Source organism: Leptopilina heterotoma, unplaced genomic scaffold (genome assembly GCF_015476425.1).
Source record: "Leptopilina heterotoma isolate Lh14 unplaced genomic scaffold, ASM1547642v1 Lhet_46, whole genome shotgun sequence".
NCBI classification, from domain to species: domain Eukaryota; kingdom Metazoa; phylum Arthropoda; class Insecta; order Hymenoptera; family Figitidae; genus Leptopilina; species Leptopilina heterotoma.
Genome location: NW_025111092.1, coordinates 673,138 through 691,639, shown reverse-complemented (window position 1 = coordinate 691,639; position 18,502 = coordinate 673,138). Strand labels below are relative to the sequence as shown.

Sequence of the window (18,502 nt, the reverse complement as noted above, 5' to 3'; positions counted from 1 at the left end):
ATTAAATACCGAATTTCTTATACATTTCATTTACTGAAATTAGAAAATTAGAAAATTAAGAAATTATAAACTTCAATGTACAATGAAACATTTATTTTTTATTTTTTTTATAATTGTATGTTAGAATAGTATTTAATAATTGTTTAAATTTAAATTAAATAAAACTAAAAATAAAATCTTAGTAATTAACTGAAGCTCAAGCTCAAGTACATAATTAAATAGAGAATATCTTATGCATTTCAATTATTAAAATTACAAAATTACAAAATTCAATGCAATGAAATATTTAATTTCTTATAATTTTTATTTTTAAATAATTGTCGAATAAAAAAATTCGAATTTTTTCAATAATTGAATTCGTACCATTGAAACGAAATACATACATTTAAATAGTAGCTTTTTTAAATTAAAATAATTAAAGAAAAGTAATTAAAATTTAGTAATTCAAAGTAAAAAATTCGATTTTAAATAATAGAATTTAGAACAATATCATTCTTATGCACTCTAAAAAATATTTTAATTAATTCTAAAAATGATTAGATACTCAAAAAAATGTTCTATTACATTTATTTACGAATTTCTTTAATTGTAAAATTATTCGAAAACATCACTAAATTCATTTTTAAATAAATATTTAATTATTATTATTCTTCCACAGGAATTAAGATTTTCAAAATTTTCAAATTCAAATCTTTTGAAATGCAATAACCGAGTGATAAAATCATTATTTTATATTAGAAGATTGTTTGGAAATTCTCCAATTAAATATATATTAAAAAATAAAAGCTTGAAATAACTTCAAAAAAAATTAAATTAAACTTTTTCAAAAAAATTAGATCTACAAAATTGTTAGTTAAAAGTATAAAAAATTCAGATTTTCAAAGATTTTAATTTGAAACCTTTTCGAAATTCAATTATTTCTAAAACTTTACGCTATAATGCTTTTAATATTCAATTATTATCTAAAATTTTAACTAAAATTCATTTTTAAATCAATTTTCATTAAAAAAAATTCTACGAGAATTCAATTATTTAAAATTTTAAATAATTAGATTTTTTTGACGAATTTTAATAACATTTTTAAAAATAATTACATTTTTCAAGGAATTTGATTAAAATTGTATTAAAAAATAATTGAAATTCTGTTATGAGTTTTATTAGTTATGAAAATATTTGAATTCCTAAAAAGAATTTTATTATTTACAAAAAAAAAATTGAATTCCTAAAACGAATTTTATTATTTATGAAAATAAGTGAATTTTGGAAAAATTTTATTAAAATAGTAGATATTAAAAATCATTGAATTGAGGAAAATTTTTGAAAATAATTGAAATTTTGACGAGAATTTTATTAAAATTTTCGAAAATAATTGAATTTCTGCGAACAATTTTATTACTTTTGAAAATAAGTGAATTATTGGGAAGAAAATTACAAAAAATTTGTAAATAATTGAATTCCTGTCAAATTTTTATTATTTATGAAAATAATTAAATGTTTACGTAAAGTGAATTTTGGACAAATTTCATTAAAATAGTAGATATTAAAAATCATTATTATTTATATTTTATAAAGATAATTTGAATTTTGACGAGTATTTTTAAAAAGTTTTGAACATAATTGAATTTCTGCGAAGAATTTTATTACTTTTGAAAATAATTGAATATCTGCAATCATTTGTAACTTCTCAAAAATTCTTTGTTTTCAGTGTTTTTAATTAAAATTCTTTTGTAAATCCATTATTTTTAATAATTAATTAAATATATATTAAAAAATTTAACTATAATTTCATAAGAATTTGAATTATTTAAATTTTTTCGTGGTAATTTCATAGTTTATGAAAAAATTGAAATACTTAACTTTTGAATAATATAATTTGAATAATTTGATTATAACAGAATTGAATACTTGACTTTTAAATAATATAATTTAAATAATTTGATTTTAACAGAATTGAATTCAATGTAAATAATTGAATATAAAATAATTGAATTTAAATAACTGAATTTCAAATAGAAAATTTAAATATATGAGGATTGAATTGATTAAAGTGAATGTAAATAATTGGATATTTAATAATAGAATTTAAAAAATGAAACTAATTAAATTGAATGTAAATAATAGAATTTAAATAATTGAAGATTCAAAAAGAAAATTTCTTTGGAAAATATACCTTTTCGAGTGTTCCCATCCAGCTCTTGGCCAAATGGCAATTTTGCAACACCACCCAAGTTCCATTTTTGATTCCCTCGTCAATAATCCTTTCGGCAATTGGTCCTTGGCCTTGGCCCAATGACAGAGAGAACAGTCTATTAGCACCGAAACCTTGATCATCGGCAAACTTGAGCAAAACCGCTGTTGGATCGGCGCCCGGTGTCAATACAAAAATAAGAGGAACACTGCAAAATGAATCAGCGTACGATGCCGCCAAATCGAATGGTGGCGATTCAATAAATTCCTTCCCCATTTCATCTATAATTTATAATTCCAAGCATTAAAACAATCGCTACAAAAAAAACCTTTTATCTCTCTAATTTTTCATTCTCGAATATATTTTCCTTAGAAACTCGGTACATGTATTTTCTTTTTCACAAAAATGTCGCTCGCAAATGTGAAAAAGAAAAGAAAAATCATTTTCCTTATATATAGGGAATATATTCAGTTATTAATTATACAAGTTGGAATAAAAAGTGAGTAGATAATGGAAAAATTCCATTATTCGAGAATGAAAGAAAAGAGAGAAAAAAAGTATATTTTCGTTTTTGTAACGTATATCATTCTTTTTTTTAAATTGCGCTTCAATACCTTCAACAAAGTTTCGTACTGAAGATACAACTTTGTCGGGTCTCATGCACCGGATAATGAGTATCTTTTCAAATAAGCTTATTTTATCGAAGGGAGCCGGGAAAGTCAATGTCTGAGGCTCTTTATCATCAAAAACGACTCTCCATCCATTAATATTTTCTGCCACCGCATCTTTAATTTTCTAAATATTATAAATTCAAAATTAAAAGGATATTAATTTCTGAAAGGAAAAATCAATTTATAAAAATGTTACAATATTTATAATTTAAATCAAATTTCTCATTTATAGTCAAAAGACACAAACTATAAAATAAATAATAATAAAATAAATAATAAATATAATAAAATAAAATTTATAAAAAATAAAGTAACAATAAAATTACAATTATAGAAATAAAAAGTTATAATCTATATTAATAATAGTTGTATTCCGGTAATCTGTTCGCAGTTTGAAGTTAGTTGGTATTTGCTTTTTTCTTTCCTAACTTTTTAATTATAATTTTTCTCTTTAAATGTTTTCAATTTTAAAATAATGTACTGAAAATCATTAAATTCAAAATTTAATTTAATTGAAGTCATTTCAAGAATTTTATCAACATTTTTTTCAGTAATTGAATTCTTTCGAAAACAATGTAATTAAAATTGTATTAAAAATAATTTAATTCTTGACAAGATTTTTATTGAAATTCTTTAAAATAATTGAATTATTTTGAAGAATTTATATTAATTTTTTTGAAAATAATGGAGTTTTTTAAAATATTTTTTACTGAAAATTTTAAAAATACTTGCACTTTTATGAAGATTTTTAAAAATTTTTTAAAACAATCGTGTTTATTATTAATTGTAAATTAATAAATTTCCTATTAAAATACCTATATTAAAATTTTTCATAGCAAATTAAATTTTTTTAAACAATTTTATTAGAGTTTTTGTAAAGAATGACATTTTTTTTATTAAGAATTTAATTAAATTTCGTAAAAATAATAAAATTTGTTTGAATAATTTTAATTGAAACTTTTGAAAAAAATTGAAATTTACAAAGAATTTTATTAACAACTTTTGAGAACAATTGAATTGTTTAGAAAATTTTTACTACAATTTTTAAAAATAATTGAACCTGTTAGAGAAATTTTATTCAAATTGTATAGAAAATAATTGAATTTATCAGAAGAATTTTATTATTTACAAAAATAATTAAATTCTTGACAACAATTTTATCAGAATTGTTGAAAATAATTGAATTCTTATTAAAACTCTTGAAAATAATTGAATTTAAATAATATTTTTAAAAATAATTGTTTTCTTTCGAGAAATTTTATTATAATTGTAGTGGAAATAATTGAATTTATTAGAAGAGTTTTATTATTTACAAAAATAATTGAATTCTTGACAAGAATTTTACAATTTAGAAAAAATAATTGAATTTTTTCGAAGACCTTATTAAAATTTTAGAAAATAATTGAATTCTGTCGAAAAATTTTATTAGAAATTTTGTAATATAATTGAATCCTGTCGTGAAATTTTATTAAAATTGTTTTGAAAATAATTTAATTTCTACAAAACACTTTTATTATTTATGAAAATAATTGAATTCCTTTGAAGAATTTTATTATTTATGTTAATGTTTTAATTCTTGCGAAAAATTTTCTTATTTATGAAAATAATTTATATTCTTGCGGAAAATTTTACAATTCGTTAAAATAATTCAATTACTTTGAAGAATTTTATCTAAATTTTTGTAAATAATTGAACTTTTTCAAGGAATTTTATTAAAAATTTTGAAAATAATGATTTTTTTAAAAGAATTTCATCAAATTGACGAAAATAATTGAGTCTACATTAAAATTTTTGAAAATAATCGAATTTAAATAATATTTTTAAAAATAATTGTATTTTTTCCAGAAATTTTATTAAAATTGTATTGAAAATAATTGAATTGCTCTAAAAAATATTATTATTTATGAGAATAATGAAATTCTTGCGAAAAATGTTATTAAAATTTTTGAATAATAATATAAACAAGAATATTTAATAAGTGAGTTCTTTAAATTTTGAATCTAATCATTCAAAAATTGATGTTGATTCTTGAAAATATAAAGTTTTTTAATTTACAAAATAATAATAAATGGAATACAGCGATCCGCGATCTGGCGCGCGTATCATTTGCTAGTTATAATAAATTTACAATTAAATAAAAATAAAATTTTTAATAAAATATTTTGAAAATTAGTTCTTTCTAATTTAGAAAATTTTCTAAATTAAAAAAACTAATTTTAAAATGTTTCTAAATGAAATTCTTGAAATATTTTGATAGAACATATTTTATTATACTTTTCCATTTTTATTTAATTTAAATTAATTTAAAGGAATGTATAGTTTAAATTAATTAAATTAATTAAAGTAATTTAATTTGAATTAATTGAATTAATTTAAAGTAATTTAATTTGAATTAATTAAATTAATTTAAAGTAATTTAATTGAAATTAATGAAATAAAATACCGTGAATCCGGGAATATTATTAAGTCGACACAATTCGTCCCATGATTTTGATAGAAGCCATTTAGTGGGATTTTTATCGGGATTCTCTAAACCAACACCGCCAGTTAAAAAGAACATCCACTGTATCATTGACATTTTTCCCTGTTTATTGAGTAAATTCACAGTGAGAAGAAGTGAGAATAGCAATTTATCCTTCTCAAATAGTGAACGACATATATTGACGTACAACGAATACGTGAAGGATTTTGTCAGATCCTTTAATCGTTGTTCAATATTTTCCACAGGCGTTGTATTGTCAATTGTTGTCTTGAAAAGATTTACAAACCACGCCAAAGAATATTGATACATTGGATCAATATTTGCCAATACAGCTAGAAAAACAAAAACGGACATTTTTTATCTTTTTCCAAATTTTCTTTTTAAATTTATTTTTCATTCTAAAATTTACAAATTATTTTTCTATGATTTTTAATTTCTTTTTCAAATTTTTCTTTTAAATTTTTCTCTAATTCTTTTTTCGAATTTTATCTAAATTAATTAAAATTTTAATATTTTTTAATTCTATTTCTTTAATTAAATTTTTTTAATTCTATTTAATTTGAATATTTTTTCCAATTTATTTCTTCAATGCAGAAGCTTTTTTAAAGTAACTTTTATTTTTTCAATTCCATATATTTTTTGAAGTAGAGTTTAATTCTTGTTTTCTTGCATTGTCAAAATGAAGATAAATTATTTATTTTTGCAGGAAAGAAAAATACCTACCAATAGTGAAAAAAAGAACTGTACTGTAAACAGCAATCGATGTATATTGCAGTCTTGCCGCATCGATCGACTTCTCCGTAATTTCAGCAGCCGTTTGTTTAGCTTCGATTTCATTTGAGAGGGCTTTCGACGAGCTTAAAATCGAAACTGCTGTCTGATCTTCCAGGATATTCTCGTCAGACGCTGATAAGACCTCGAGAATTTTATCTTCAATCTCCTTCAGCATCCTGTAACATTTATAAATTACTATAATTTCAATTTTATCTATTTTCTTATTTTTTCTATTTTTAATTATTATTACTTTTTTTATATTATTATTATTAATATTTATTATTATTTCCTATTATTACTTTCTTTATTATTATTTTTATTTGAAATTTTATAATTATTTTTTTATTACTTTCTTTTTCACAATCTACTATATTTATAATCGAAAAATGTCCATTTGTCTCGGAGTGATCGATAGCCTCAAAGTTTTATTTAATAATCGTATATTTTTAATTGAAAACTAAATTTTGAAATTACTTGAATTTTACAAATTATTTCTTTCAAGATTTTTTAAAATAAAAAAAAATGTTTCTTAATAATTGAAATTAAACATTTGATTATTGGATTTTATTAAAATTTTTAGAAAATAATTTTAAATACTTCTCAGAATATTATTAAATTTTTTTTTATAAATAATTGAATTAATTCAAAGAATTTTATTAAAATATAGAAAAACAATAAAAATCTTTCCAAGAATAGATACTATTAACGGTTTTGACAATAATCGAATTCTCTCAAAATATTTCTTGAATTTTTTTAATATAATCGATTTTGTAAATAATTGTAATCCTTATTAATAAAATCAGACTTTTGTCTGTACATTGCATAGAATGCAAAATTTCTATTATATTCCTTCTTTTTACACTCTAAGGAATGCGAAAATACTATTAAGAAAATTATGTGTGTATGTGTATATGTGTGTATGTGTGTATGTGTGTATGTGTGTCCGCAAATTTTCGACCGCGTATCACGGAAAAACGGTTCGATCGTTTGAAGTGAAACTTGGCAGTCTTTTAGGCATTAGCCTAACTTAAAATCCTAGCGATAGTAGATTAAAAAATATTAATATGGACGAAAGTTATGCCATTTTTTCAAAAATTCGAAAATTCGAAATTTTTAGTTTTTTCATATACTTTAGTGAATTGTACTTAAACTTGGTACAGGGTTAATTTTAGTGTTTCTTATGAAGATTTAATCGTCAGAATAATAAAATTTTGAATAACAAATAAAAAGTGTTAGATTTAAATATTGAAAAATTAAAAAGTTTAAAAATTGAAATTTTTTTGTAATTAATTTTTATACGGTTGTATTTCTTAGGTCAACAATAAAAATTTGTTGTTGAAATCATAAGTTTACTTTCTTAAAAGAATTCTATTAGGTCAGAATATTAACAATATCCATATAATTAATATGAGACTTTTGTCAGTATGTTGCACAGAATTCAAAATTGCTATTATATTTTATTAATTAATGATCAAAAAATGAAAAACTCAAATTTCATTCTGATGACTAAATTGTAATAAAAAATACTAAAATTAACCCTGTATAAAATTTAAGTAAAATTAATGACAATAATTATTTCAAAAGATAAATTTTGAATTTTAAAAATTTTGAAAATATATAGCACTAGCTGTCATGTCGTACCCGTCTTCGACGGGTTTTAGTTTCTACCAATACATTTAACAATGTTTCTACCAATCTGCGGAAAATCAAAAATACCCGGGATAAATTAATTAATAATTAATAATTAATAATTAATAATTAGTTAATTAATAATAATTAATAATTAGTTAATAATTAATTAATTAATAATTAGTTACCATTAGCTATTTCGGTAGTATAATTATACTATTTGAATAGTCTCCACCCTTTAGCAAAAAATAAAAAATTATCAAAAATTCGAGAAACCGAATTTCTTAAAATTTAACATTTTTTTCTTCTCTTTTATATCATTAAGCTTCATTATTTTTGTACTCTTCAAAAATACTTTACTTATATTTAATAGTCTCCACCCTTTGGTAAAAAATCTAAAATTATGGAAAATTAGCAAAAATTCATAAAACCGAATTTATTAAAATTCAACATTTTTTCTTCTCTTTTATGGCTTTTGGCTTCATTATTTTTGGGCTCTTCAAAAATACTTTACCTAATTTGTTATCTCCACCCTTTGGTAAAAAATCTAAAATTATGGAAAAATAGCAAAAATGCAAAAAAATGAATTTCTTAAAATTAAACATTTTTCCTTCTTTTTATGGCATTTAGCTTTATTATTTTTGTGCTCTTAAAAAATACTTTACCTAATTTGTTATCTCCACCCTTCGGTAAAAAATCTAAAATTATGTAAAATTAGCAAAAATTCAAAAAACCGAATTTCTTAAAATTCAACATTTTTCCTTCTTTTTTATGGCATTTAGCTAATTATTTTTGTTTAATGTAGCAAATTTTTTACTTTACATACTGATCTTTAAATAAAAAACTTTAATAACTTTTCCTGAAAAGCTTGCTTAAAGATTAAAAATCACTATTTTCTTAGAAAAAAGTTGATCTAAAAAAACGAAAAAAAATTTCAAAATACATCTTTTTTAAAAATTTTATCGTAGAAATGGGTTGTATTTATCTGAAAAAGTTAGCTAAGGATAGTTTTTTCATTCATTTTACAAAAGATAAAAAATTTGCATTTTTTTGTTTTTTTGAATTTTTTGGAAAAATGTCATAACTTTTGTTCAAGTTAATATTTTTTAATCGGATAAGGCTATGATTGTAAGTTACTTTAATACCTAATAGACTGCCAAATTTCACTTTAATTGGTTGAACCGTTTTCAATTGATGCGCGAACAAAGTTTTGCATACAGACAGAGACAGACAGACAGAAATTTTTTTTACATTTTTAGAATTCTAATGTCTCAAAACGAAAAAATATATAAAAATTTTCAAGTTTGGAGCAATGTACAGATAGTAATCTGATTTTATTAATATAGATAATGTTCGTTCACATTAATAACTTTTAGTTTACTATAGCTACACTAAAAAAAGTTATATGATTCAAGTAATTATAATTATTTGAAAAATAATATCTTATTTAAAAAGTTTTTATTTCGATCTAATAAGAATTTATTTCGTTTAAATAATTTTATTTAGTTGAATCAAATAAATCTTAATTGGATTAATTAAATAAATACTTGACTCTAATAAATAAATTTATTTAACACAAATCATTTCTAAATTTTATATTTTTTCATGGATTGCTTCTAAACTTTCTATAGTTGAGTATTACATGTTATTTAGTCACATTTTAGCATAATTTTTCAAAAATACTTTCTTATAACGAAGATGTAAGTATAAAAATGTTTTGAATATCAAAAAATTGAAAAAATTATAATTGATACCAATTGCTATGAAGCTTAATTCAGTAGTATTTGTGGGCTCTCTGATTTAACTTTTAGAGATATCTTGATCAATGTAAAGACAAAAGTTAAACACGGTGTTTATTTTGGTTTAAAACAATTTCCGGCTTTGTCCAAATTTTTCCTGGTTTACTGGACGGGTTTTTTTTAATAATACATTTAACAGGGTGTTTACCAACCAGAAAAGACGTAAAATATCAGGGAATTTAATGTAACCGAGAAAAACTGGATCTACTTGCTATACAATTAGTTCGAATTAGACTGTACTATAACTCAAAAAACTGGAGGAAATTTTAGATTTATTTTAATACATTATATTGATTGAAGTACTACAAATTGAGAAATATTGTTTTCTGCATTTGAATTAGTTAAAAATAACTAATTTGATAATAAAAAGTCGGTCACTGTTTCAAATGGTATTATTTTCCTAATGAAATAGACAATAGTAACTAATTATTATTTTTTCCCTGTCAAATCAAATTCCCGGCTATTTTCCGGTTTTCTAGGTTGGTAGATACACTGTTAAGTGCATTATCAGAAACTACAACCCGTCGAAGACGGGTACGACAGCTAGTTCTTAATATTACTATTAAATTGTATTCAAATTATTAATAAAAAATTTAATTCTTTTAAACAATTTTATTAGAGTTTTTGGAAATATAGGTAATAAATTCTTTTGAAGAATTTCTTTAAGTTTTTTGAAAATAATATAGTTTTTTTAATAATTTTTATTGAAAATTTTGAAAATAATTGAATTAAGTAAAGAATTTTTTCAACTTTTAAAATTATCGTGTCTGTTAATAATTATAATTAAAAATTTGATTATTGAATTTTATTAAAATTATATATTGAAAATAATTGAATTCCTGCAAAGAATTTTATTATATTTATAAAAATAATTGAATTTTTTCGAAAAATTTATTAAGATTTAAGAAAATAATTGAATTCTTTCGAAAAATTTAAAAAAAATAATAGAATCTTATCGAAAATTTTATTAAAATTGTGTTGAAAATAATTTAATTCCTGAAAAGAATGTTGCTATTTATAAAGATAATTGAATTTTATCAAAGAATTTATTAAGATTTAAGAAAATAATTGCATTGTTTCGAAAAATTTTATTAAAAATTTTAAAAAATAATAGAATCCTGTCGGAAATTTTATTAAAAATGTGTTGAAAATAATTAAAAGAGTTTTGCTATTTATAAAAATAATTGAATTTTGTCGAAGAATTTATTAAGATTTTAGAAAATCATTGAATTCTTTCGAAAAATTTTATTAAAAATTTTAAAAAATAATTTAATTCCTGCAAAGAATTTTACTATTTATAAAAATAATTGGATTGTCCCAAAATGTATTTAAATTTTAGAAAATAATTGAATTCATCTGAAGAATTTTACTATTTACAAAAATAATTGAATTTTGTCGAAGAATTTACGAAAATTTAAGAAAATAATTGAATTCTTTCGAAAAATTTTTAAAAATAATAGAATTGTGTCGGAAATTTTATTAAAATTGTGTTGAAAATAATTTATCTCTTGAAAAGAATTTTGTCGAAGAATTTATTAAGATTTAAGAAAATAATTGCATTCTTTCAAAAAATTTTATCAAAAAATTTAAAAAATAATAGAATCCTGTCGGAAATTTTATTAAAATTGTGTGGAAAATAATTTAATTCCTGAAAAGAATTTTTATAAATTGAATTTTGTCAAGACATTTTATGAGAAATTTTAAAAAGAATTTTGCTATTTATAAAAATAATTGAATTTTGTAGAAGAATTTATTAAGATTTTAGAAAATCATTGAATTCTTTCGAAAACTTTTATTAAAAATTTTGAAAAATAATTTAATTCCTGCAAATAATTTTACTATTTATAAAAATATTTGAATTTTTTCCGAATGTATTTAAATTTTAGAAAATAATTTAATTCATCTGAAGAATATTATTATTTACAAAATTAATTGTATTCTTTCGAAGAACATTTTAAAATTTTTTAATATAATTGAATTCTGTCGAGAAATTTTATTAGAAATTTTGAAATATAATTGAATTCTATCATGAAATTTTATTAAAATTGTGTTGAAAATAATTGAATTCCTGGAAAAAATTTTACTATAATTATAAAAATAATAGAATTCTTTCGAAAAATGTTATTATTTATGAAAATAATTGCATTCTTGCGAGGAATTTTATTAAAATTTTTGAAAAAAAACAATATGTATTAATTATGTACTTGATGAAGTGAGTTTTTTAAATTTTGAATCTGAAATTATTAAAAAATTTAAGTTTATATTTTTTGAAAATTATAAATTTTGTAATTTTCATAATAATAATAATAGTTAATGGAATATCATGTTTCGCGCACGTAACATTTGCTAGTTTTGTTTAATTTTCTAAACACAATCAAAGTATTTTCTGCTATTATTTGAAATATTTAACCCTCCTTGAAATATAAAAATAAAAATAAAATTTGGAACAATTATTTTTGTTCTATTAAAAAAATATCGCTGCTAATAATTTACTGTAAAAAAATTGTCTTAAATAAAATTGAATTATTTTTGTTCTTTAATTGTTAAAAAAGAAGTTTGAAATTCTAAATTTATAACAAAATTCCGATAAATTACTTTTTATTGTCTGCTCCTTGAATAATCAACTGATTTTTTTCAGCCTCGAGATCAGGTCTCTCCTTGGCGACGACAATTCCCAAGAGCTGATCTTCCAAACCAACGGGAGTTATCATAAAATTCAATAGAGTCACCTTCACTGCAACCTCGGGCAAATAGTGTGGATTTCGCAATTTCGTCGTAATGTAAAGTCTGAAATGAAAAAGGAAAAAAACATTATTCCCATTTTATTGAAACTAATTTTTGATTTTAAATGTAAAAATTGAAAATATAAAGAAGAAATTTTTTACCTAAATTTATCATTATATTCAACAATTGAATCGCCAAGTTTTATACAAAGTGTTCCACTCGATTTAAAGGTTTGCTTCAACAATAACGGCTCAAGTGCTGCATCAAGTTCCTCGTCAATATTTTCAAGAAGCACAGGCTGACCAAATTGAATAGCATTCTCAAGAATTCGCATATAATCTTGTTGTGTGAGTCTAATAACATGAATCATCGACGACTTCTCCATATTTTTAATCCACTTATTCGCCTGTCCCTGTGGATCGATCATCAATGGCCAACGTCTCGAATTCATGACAATAATTCCATTATCAATGGAAAATAAATCACAAGGTAAACCAAAAATATTCCACGATCTTATCATAACGGGGTCGCCCAATATTTGTGTCAATTGATAATCATCGGTACAATAGACATTTAAATTTTTACACATTTTTATCCATGATTCAATTTGTTTCTGTCGATATTGCATTGTAAATACGCCGAGATAGGCAACAATTCCGGATGCAATTAAAATATCCCCAGTGAGTTGATAATAGCGTTTACCCAAATTTTTCGCTGTCTCTGACCATCTATTGTATTCACCGCCTAAACCACCGATTAATTCCTCGGCTCTTTTTAATTTCTCCTCACACTCATCGACCTCGTCGGTCATCATTTGATAATCTCGCTTACGTTGCGCGAGAATATCTTCTAAAATTGCCAGACGATCTTGAACTTCCTTTAATTGGGCTCTCTTTATTTCTAGTTGTGCCATCGCTTCCTTATAAATAGCCTCGGCTTTTGCGAGTGCAATTTTTTTTGGCGCTACAACTCGTGCGACTTTTTCGTATTCGGAAATTGCGAATACCCAACGGCACAAACCCTCACAGGCTGTTGAAGCATTTCTTATTTTATCCGGATCGAAATTTGGATTCGTCAATATTGAGGTGCGAATTTTTGCTATTATTCTCTCGGGAATGTTGTCCTTGTCGAAGGCTAATAGTGAATCGAGAAAATGCAAATCGCCGAGAAGACGCAAGGACGGTTTCCAAAAGTCCTCCACCATTCTGCCTGATTCGCCGGGCAGTCGATCGGGCTTCACGTCCTGGAAGAGAAAAAAAAGTAAAAAAGAGAAAAAAAGAAGGAAAATAATTAAGAAATAAATATAGAAAATAAGAAGAAAGAAAGAAAGAAGGGGAAAAGAAAAAATATTTAAAAAGAAAGAAGGAGAAAAGAAAAAAGAAGATGAAAGAAGGAAAAAAGGAGAAAAAAAGAATAAACTGGAGGATTCGTTACTTTTAGGATACAAATCGCCTCCATGACTAATTTGACCCCAGCTGGAGGATTCTTCATGGCTTTGACAATTTGAATATCCTGCGGAGTTAAAGTATTCAAGGCCGCATTCGCCGCGTTCAAAATTGGCATCACTTCTTGCAAATCAGCATCACATTCAGCTCGAATTCCCTCTGCTTCTCCGGCTACAACCTAAAATATTTCAAAATTAAAATTTGCAAAAAAAATGTTTTACAAATTTTTACAAATTTTTTATGCATTTTTTTTTTATTTCTATACTATCCAAATTATTCTTGCACAAGAATTTTGTATTGTAACTAATATTTCTAAAAAATTTAAAGCCGTTTAATTCAGTAATCTATATTAATAATCTTTGTATTCCGGTATAAATCTGTTCGCAGTTTGAAATTAGTTAGTTCTTCATTTTAAATATTTTCAATTTTAAAATTAATGTATTGAAAATCATTGAATTCTTACAAAGAACTTTTTTTTAAAATTTGAAGAGAATAATATTGAATTCCTTCGAAGAATTTCTTTATTTATGAAAATAATTTAATTCTCGAGAATAATTTTATTAAAATTTTAAAAAATGCTAATTAAATTATTTCAAAGAATTTGTTTAAATTTTTCTTAAATAATGGAGTTTTTTTTAATAATTTTAATTGAAAATTTTAAAAGCAATTGGATTTTAAGAAGAATTTTATTAAAATTGTATTAAAAATAATTGAATTACTGAGAAGAATTTTATTATTTATAAAAATAATTTAATTCTTGCGAAGAGTTTTACTATAATTATAAAAACAATTGAATTCTTCCGAAGAATTTATTAAAATTTTAGGAAATAAATGAATTTTATGTAAATATTTGAAAATAATTAAATTCTTTCGTGTAATTTTATTTAAACTGTAATAAAAATAATTTAACTTCAATTTTAATATTTATAAAAATATTTAAATTCTTGGGAAGAATTTTACTATTTATAAAAATAATTGAATTGTTTCGAAGGACATAAAAATAGTTGAATTGTTTAGAAGGATTTGTTAAAATTTTAGAAAATAATTTAATTCTTTCGTGAAATTTCATTAAAATTTTGTTAAAAGTAATTCAATTTTTGAAAAAAAATTTAATTTATATAAAAATAATTGAATTCTTGCGAAGAATTATATTAAAATTTTTGAAATATATAGACAATAATTAATTTTGTACTTAATAAGTAAAATTTTTCACAGAAAAATTTCCACAGAAAAATATTAAAGTTTATGGAAAATGAGTACAATTTATGAAATTTAATAATTTCTAAAAATTACAATTATATAACCCTTCCTGAATTCAATTATTTTTTACAATTTCCAACTAAACTTCATCTCTAAATCAATCATTTAAAATAATTTTCCGAAAGTTCTTCGAGAATTAAATTATTTAAATACGGAAATTCAATTTTTTATAATAATTATAACTGTCCATGTTTTTTTCAAGGGCATCCGGGAAATAATACTGGTTTCGTGATAGACATCTCATTTAAAAAGAAAAGAATATTTTGAGTCGGGATTTTTTGGTAAATATAGAGAAATGCTCTGGGACCAGCGGTCCTCTCGGATTTTTGAGAAATTTTGATAAATAATTATTGAAAAAAATTGTTTAAATATACGGAAAAAGGGGTTTTGAACGGTTCAGTATAGACGTCTCATTTTGAGAGGATAAAATATTTCGGGTTCATATTTGGAGGGGTGATAGAGGAAGACTCTCCGAGGAGCGGCCCTCTCCGTTTTTGCAATAATTTTGCGAGGAAATTATTTTATTAACGATTGAAAGTGGAGTAATTTGAGGTTAATACATTTCCCTCAGTTCAACTCGCGACCACTTCCGAGAATTGGCGCCACCTCCTTGACCACTGACACATAGATCCACTTGTCTGTGTGCTCGCCGCCATATTGTCCGAAACTTTCGCCAAAAATCCAATTTTTGTAATTTCGTTTTTCAATATTTATTTCAAAAATTACTTGCAATTTTCGAGAATATTCTTTATCACCATGAATTCCCCTAATTATCATGATAAATCCGAACTAAATATCTCTAATTATTTAGGAGTGAGACGACACGCGGGAAAACACTTTTTGGGCTCGATTTTTCCCGGATGCCCTTAAGATATAATATATTCAAAAAATAAAAATAATCAAATTTTTGAAGAATTTAAAATTTTAAATTATAAATATCACCATGATTTCTCCGAAATTTTAATAAGTCCAAAAATGTAAATTTTTATTTGCTTTATTATAATGTAATTTTTCGAAAACAATTGAATTTTTTAAAAGAGTTTCTGTAATATTTAAAAAAACTGATTAATTTCTTAATGAATTTTAATTAAATATTTTGAACATGATTTTTTTCTCTAAAACATTAAAAATAATTCTAAAATGTTATTATTTTTTGTATGTATTTGAATTCGGAAATATGTAATTAAAAGTACTGAAAATACTAAATAAAAAATATTCGAAGCTAATTTTCATTAATTTTCATTTTTAAATTTACGTTTAAAGATTTTTCATTAAAATTTTCAATAATTCAATTATTTCGAAACTTTACAATTAAAATTCTTCAAAAGTTGATTTTCAAAAATTGTAACAAAATACTTTTAAAAAAATAAATTATTTTCAATTAAATTTTAAAAAATTCAAATTATTCAAAATCTTTTTAATTGTATATTTCGAAAATTTAAGTAGAAAAATGGTTCAAAAATAATTTTTGAAAGGTTCAATCATTTTTGTTTATAGTTATTTTTCGCACTATAAAAATTGAAATGAGTTACATTTAATGCTAAAAAATATGATATTTTGTTGCAATATTTGGAAGAAAAATCGAGAAAGTCGCAATTTTTAAAAATAAATGGAAAAATTCAAATTTTCTAAATTTCCCTGACAAAAATTTTTTTTTCTAACATTTCTCTGACTTTACTGACATGTGATCACCCTGAATCTGCTGATGGAAAAAAAACTCTTAGGGAATTTTATGAAAAAAGAAAAAAATGTACAAAAGTATAAAATTTGTACCAAAGCAGCTTCCTCATCCTTCTTGACAACTTGCTCAATCGCAACAACCTCAACATTCTCCTTCTCAACATTCTCCAACATTTTCTCCACATCCTTAGCGGCTTCAATTAATTTCGGCTGCAATGCAATCAACGTCTCTTGCATTTTACCCACTTGCTTATGAGTACTGTCCAATTTATCAAGTCCAGCCTCATAACGTTTCTTCCCCATCATTACGTCCCTTCGTTTCCTCTGCAGTAGCAATTTAAAAGTATTTATCAATTCCAAATACGAAGTTGGTGTCACATAATTAAATCTCTTGACAGTGAGAAGGAATTCCCTGGAAAGATTTTGTGTCATTATATGAAAATTTTGACACATTTCAATGCAAGCATTCTTTTCATCAATAGGCAATTCAATGTCGATGAGAAATTTCTTCGCAACTGCAAGTAGTGCATCGTCGGGCCACGATTGGAGCCAATCAATTGTACAGCAATTAACGAGAGCCGGAAATTTTCTGATACGTTGACGAAAATTCTCACCAATTGGCGACATTGCAATGACAATGTGAAGTTGTTCCTTGACAAGTTGAATGAAATAATTAAAGAGTGCAATTGGACTGCCATCGGTTTGTTGTGATTTGTCACGTTGTCGATCAATTAGACGCATTTGTTCACATATTTCTGCCCTCTCATCGGCTTCAAAGAGATTTGGCACTTCACCCGAATTGAGGAGATTACTGATATCCTCGAGAAATCCTTCTTCTTTGATTTGCATGTCAGTGAACATAAATACAGTGTGCAATTCACTTGCCGCTGTTTTACGTAAGAAACCTTTTAAATCCTCGTGCCACTCATGCTTTCCATATTGTCGGGAAATTTCCACTTGAAATAATTCGTAGTCTGATATATGAGCAGCTAATCGCGTCAAAGACTGTCTACCTGATCCGCCAACTCCCACGAGTAATGCGTGACTCCTCGGCTGCATTAGAATTCGATTTATCTTCGATAGATGCTCAACCGCAAATCTATTGAAAAATCCGTCGAATCATTTTATTTAATACAGTAATATTATTTTATAATTAGAAAATTATTATTTAAATTTAATTATTACTAATTTAATGAAATTATAATCTAAATCGTTGTATTTTGGTAGTCTGCTCGAAGTTAGAAAATAATAGATTTCATTTTCTTTTTTGTTTCCTAATTTTTTACTTTTTAAGTCTTTTGAATTTTATAATTAATACAAAACTTATTTAATACTTTAAATATTAAAAATTACCGCAATTAATCAATTATTTCTCAAAAATCATAATTTAAATTATTACAATTAATAAACATTTTTTTAAAAATTGATATTTTTCAAAGAATTTTATTAAAATTTTCGTAAATAATTAAATTCTATTGAGAAATTTAATTCCAATTGCAATAAAAATATAGGTTGGTGTGCAGTTTTTCTAAAATGTATTTTCTGAAATTTTTTTTTCTAATAAAGGTGAATTTCTAAGAAACTTTTTTCTAATGAAGAGGATTTTCTAATTTTCTTTTTTCTAATAAAGGTCATTTTCTAAAAATTTCTTTTTCTAATAAAAGTAATTTTCAAAAATTTTTTTTAACAATACTTGAAATTTCGTTAGAAAATTATAATAAAAAATACAAATTATGCAAATTTTTTAACAAAATTTAAAAATAATCTATAGTTAAAAATCGTAATTAACAAATAGAAATTATAAAGATTTTTTTCCTAAATATATTTAAAATTTTTTTCAATAACTTTTT

The 18,502-nt window shown here is 23.0% G+C and overlaps 2 protein-coding genes across 2 annotated transcripts in view; one reads left to right on the top strand and one right to left on the bottom strand.

The window, feature by feature from the left end:
* LOC122507303 overlaps window positions 1–6,151 on the top strand; it is a 174,297-nt gene extending 168,146 nt beyond the window's left edge. The window contains exon 3 of the mRNA XM_043619926.1: window positions 6,048–6,151. The gene's annotated coding sequence lies outside the window, so the exon portion shown is untranslated. The remainder of the gene's footprint in view (window positions 1–6,047) is intronic.
* The window catches only part of LOC122507298 (dynein axonemal heavy chain 7), a 57,526-nt gene that overhangs the window by 7,557 nt on the left and 31,467 nt on the right, over window positions 1–18,502 (bottom strand). The window contains exons 21-28 of the mRNA XM_043619915.1: window positions 16,746–17,751; window positions 13,702–13,890; window positions 12,429–13,510; window positions 12,139–12,330; window positions 6,065–6,291; window positions 5,303–5,673; window positions 2,803–2,983; window positions 2,171–2,469 (exon numbers count right to left, since the gene is read on the bottom strand). Coding sequence (XP_043475850.1) covers window positions 2,171–2,469; window positions 2,803–2,983; window positions 5,303–5,673; window positions 6,065–6,291; window positions 12,139–12,330; window positions 12,429–13,510; window positions 13,702–13,890; window positions 16,746–17,751 — 3,547 coding nt within the window. The remainder of the gene's footprint in view (window positions 1–2,170; window positions 2,470–2,802; window positions 2,984–5,302; window positions 5,674–6,064; window positions 6,292–12,138; window positions 12,331–12,428; window positions 13,511–13,701; window positions 13,891–16,745; window positions 17,752–18,502) is intronic.